We start from the raw sequence: 4,191 nt of genomic DNA on the forward strand, positions 1-4,191 counted from the left end.
GGGTGTGACTCAAACTGTGTTATCTCACACAGTGATCTCATTTGGCAGCGAATTCTTCAATTTTGCATGGCGGAAATCAGATATTTCTTTAAGGATTTGTGTTTTAGATGTGATGTCAGGCTATTGGGGAGTAGTAGGGGACCTACTGAGTAAAGACCCTTTACTTTGCCCAGTGAAGTATTTGGCATGTGTAATAGTCTATAGGAAGCATTGGGTGAGAACACTATTTGTAAATATTTGGCCTCAAGGTTCTGATGTGATGGCTCTATTTCTATAGTGTCCTGGCCAGTGGTGATCTTAGCCAAAAGCCCTTCCTTACTGACAGGAGAAATAGCAGTTCTGGGTACCTAACCTGCTTAACTGAGGGATGTGATGCTGGATTGATTCAACACTTGTTCTTCCTGGAGCATAGCTGGTGACTGCTCTAATAATTCTGAGTCTTTCCTCTTCCTCGTTCCCCTCTCTTATCATCTACTTGCAAAACCACGTCCTTGGAAAGCTTCCTGATTAATGGTCTAGATAAGGAAGCTCTAGAAATATCACTTTAAATGCTTAACATACAATATTTAGAAAGCTTTACTGATTGCAAGAAGAGTTTAAAAAAGATATGAAAGAACAATCACTAAATGCATTGACAACATATGTGTTAAGTGAACAATATGTGCCAAAATGGACAGATGAGAGGTGTACATTGGGGTGTGAGTTGACAATCCAGCAGGTTGTGGGATTAGAGGGTCTATAGAAAAGACAAAGGAAGAACATACAAACACATTTCAAAACACTGTCTTTCAAACACCTAAAGCCTGTTTGGAAATAGAGAGCAAGAATACATGTTGGATTATACTTAGTTTTTATTTTCCCCTAGATTTCAGACTTTAAGTACTCTGAACTTCTGCACTCTGCAAACCTACTTCTAATTATTTACATATGATAATGTGAATCTATGCAGCTTGTTCTCTATAGGGTGTTCACAGGGAACCATATGGGCATGGTTCAATACATAGGTTTTGAGTGAACGCTTGTAACTTTGGTTCCATTGTCTCTATTTCCTTAAGGTGGTGTCCAAGAGTACATTTTTGTAAGTAAAAAGGCTATAGTACACATCCTTAAGGGCAGCAAGTAGAAAACGTGCTGGGGAGACTCAACCTCACTTTGGAATCTATCCTGGGGGACAAATGCCTCTACAAATGGAGTGGAGAAGACAGTTTTAAAGAGGAAGATAATATAGGTAAAATCTGGAGTTTTATGAGAGAAAGAAAGAGGTAGAAGAGAAAATTTCAAGGTCAACCAGGGTCATCAGGTGGCACAACGCGGTCAATGCCTGCAAACCCAGAGGTAAGTATTATTCTCCCTGTTTACAGTTCCACGGAGGAGAGGTGACTTGCCTGTGGTCATACAACAGAGCAAAGAAAAGGCTTGGACTAGAACTCAGGCCTTTGTTAGGTCTCTCCTTCCTTCTAGCACATTGGCAGATTGCATGAGGAAAGTAGAGGTATAATTGAGTTCATGTACAACAATATGGCATTCAGATAAAGTGAATCAGGGCAGAAGTTTTATGATTTAGGGAAGGTGTAAGACAGGAAAAGATCTTTGTTCCCAATTAAGAAAGATATTCCTTGACCATCAGTTAGAGATTCTCCCAAGTCCCTCTTTGCCGTAAGTCACTGAAACAGATCCGAGGCAGGGCCTCCGTGAGTCAGGAGCACTTAACCCAGTGGAGCGATTTCAGCACAGGATATTTCCTATTCTGAGTATCCTGCACATGCCAGTCGTGGATAAATTTGCATTTGGCTTAAGAAATTGCTGGATCAGCATTGTTTTGGGTAGTTTCACTTCCTGCTGGGTGAGGTAGCAGGCTCTATAAAGAGATCTTCTGCTGCACGACTCCTAAACCCCTGGTACCTGAGCACCGATCTGCCTTGGAGAACCCGGTGAGTCTGCTTCCTTGAGTTCCTCTCTTCTTTGTGCCCTGAAATGTTGAGTTTAATCTGAATATAGCACGTTTGGTGGATCTAATCCTATGAATGTTGACTTGATGTTACTTAGTGGATGAAAATTTAGGGTTAGAGCACAATGATATGCTATTTTAGCTTTCTTTTGTTATACAGGTAGGTATCCATATGGACAGAGAAGTTAAGGGGTAACCTTTGATATGAAGAAGAAAAAAGAGCAAGGATTTTTCTTTATTCTCTGTCTTTCCAGTGTCCTTTACAAAGGTTTGTGTCTTAGCAGGTGTGAGAGACTACAGTTCTCCCTGAGCAGCCCTTTGCTCTATGCCCAAGTCAGCCCACTGGGACTTTATAACAGATAATGATGAAAGGAATAGCCTATTAGATTGCCCAGCGGTCTGAACTTGTGACCACCTTTCTTGAATTGGTTGTTTTCAGGGAAATAACATGCTTGATTCTTTATAACAGAGATAATTTATTTGGAAAAATTGTATGAGAAAACACAGGATTTCCCAGGGACAATGAAGCAATTTGTTAAAGTGGAAGCGAGAAACCAGAAAGTCGTGAAAAGGGAATTAAGAATTCAAATAATTTCTTAGAGATTGGATAAATTACATTCCATGGTATTACACAAGCTTTGGCTTCTCTCTCTGGAGGAGTCCCTTCCCACAAACACTGTCATATCATTTCTTTCAGATTCTGAGACTCCAGCAGGATGTCTTACCAACAGCAGCAGTGCAAGCAGCCCTGCCAGCCACCTCCTGTGTGCCCCATGCCAAAGTGCCCAGAGCCATGTCCACCCCCGAAGTGCCCTGAGCCCTGCCCACCACCAAAGTGTCCAGAGCCCTGCCCACCTCAGCAGTGCCAGCAGAAATGTCCTCCGGTGCCACCTTCCCCACCCTGCCAGCCAAAGTGTCCACCCAAGAGCAAGTAACAGCTTCAGGATTCATCAGGATCATGAAAGGATAAGGATATTTGGCTCAACTCATTCCACAGCTCCCCCTGCATCTTCTCATCAAAGCCATCCAGGGATACACGGGAGCTTCTTTCCCCTTAGCCAGTGATCTGCCCGTGATGTGCCCTGACAAAAGCTTCCCTTTATGAGGCTGCCATATTGCCACTGTCCAGGTGGAGACTTAGAAAGGAAGTCCTCAGCAGTGCCCGTTCCCAGAGCTCTGAAAGAAAGACCAGCAGCTCTGTCCCTGGGAACCATCAGAGAATTCTGTTGATGTTTCCTGTGTCTGTCATGAGCCTGGGCATGAGCTTCTACCACCTGTGCAGTTGTCACTTTCCTTTCACTCCCTGAATAAAGTATCTATGCATAATATTTGTGACTGGATCTTTGTTTATTTTCAAATGTGCTTTATTAGCAATATCATGTAATCATTTGGATTTATTTCAATCTTTCTTTGATTCACAGCAGGATCTCACAATTTGGGTCATACCAAAGATTATTCCTGTATCACTTTAAACCCCTTTTATTTTCCTTAATTAGCATTTGATTGATTTGAGGATGATATTATTCAACTTCTCTGAATGTCAGTCTCTTTACTGCAAAGTCAGCAAACTAACATTTACATCACAAACTAGTCTAAGGCATAAAATTTGGTCTGATATTTGGTTGGCACAATACCTGACACGTAATTAGTTGTCATTTGGTAGAGTTTTATTTGCAGCAACATATCATCACTGTTTTCACCATCACCATCATCATCGTCATCATCATCACTCCCCACTACAAGCACTACCGTATTTGTTCCAGCAAGAGAGTGGCTTGGGTGTAACTAACATAGGAAATAAGAAGACTAATGTTACTTGTATTGATTCACAATACTTGTACACATTTACTGCATACATGTGATTTTTTTACATGAATAGAATGTGTAATGATCAAGTCAGGATATCAGGAAATATCGGGTATTCATCACCTGGAGCATTTATCATTGCTCTTTGTTGGGAACATTTTAATTCTAGCTATTTTGAAGCATACAATACATTGTTGTATAGTGTAGTCACTTTCCTCTGCTATCAAATATTAAAACTTACTCATTTTATGTATCTATATGGTTTTACTCATTAACCAGTATTTCTTCATTCTCCATCCCCCTGAACACCTTTCCTTGCCTCTGGTATCTATCATTCTACTATTCGTCTTTATAGATCAACGTTTGTAGCTCCTGCATATGAGTGAGAACATGCAATATTTGTGTTTCTCTGCTTGATTTATTTTACTTAACATAAT

The 4,191-nt window shown here is 40.8% G+C and overlaps 1 protein-coding gene across 1 annotated transcript; it reads left to right on the forward strand.

Moving 5' to 3' along the window:
* The first annotated feature begins 1,826 nt into the window (after positions 1-1,826).
* On the forward strand, positions 1,827-3,258 carry LOC717894 (small proline-rich protein 2E-like). The gene is made up of 2 exons (XM_015152789.3): positions 1,827-1,931; positions 2,646-3,258. The coding sequence occupies exon 2, from the start codon at positions 2,665-2,667 to the stop codon at positions 2,881-2,883; it is 219 nt and encodes a 72-aa protein (XP_015008275.3). The 5' UTR covers positions 1,827-1,931; positions 2,646-2,664; the 3' UTR covers positions 2,884-3,258.
* The last annotated feature ends 933 nt before the right edge of the window (positions 3,259-4,191 follow it).

The sequence above is a fragment of the Macaca mulatta genome, chromosome 1 (genome assembly GCF_049350105.2).
Source record: "Macaca mulatta isolate MMU2019108-1 chromosome 1, T2T-MMU8v2.0, whole genome shotgun sequence".
NCBI classification, from domain to species: domain Eukaryota; kingdom Metazoa; phylum Chordata; class Mammalia; order Primates; family Cercopithecidae; genus Macaca; species Macaca mulatta.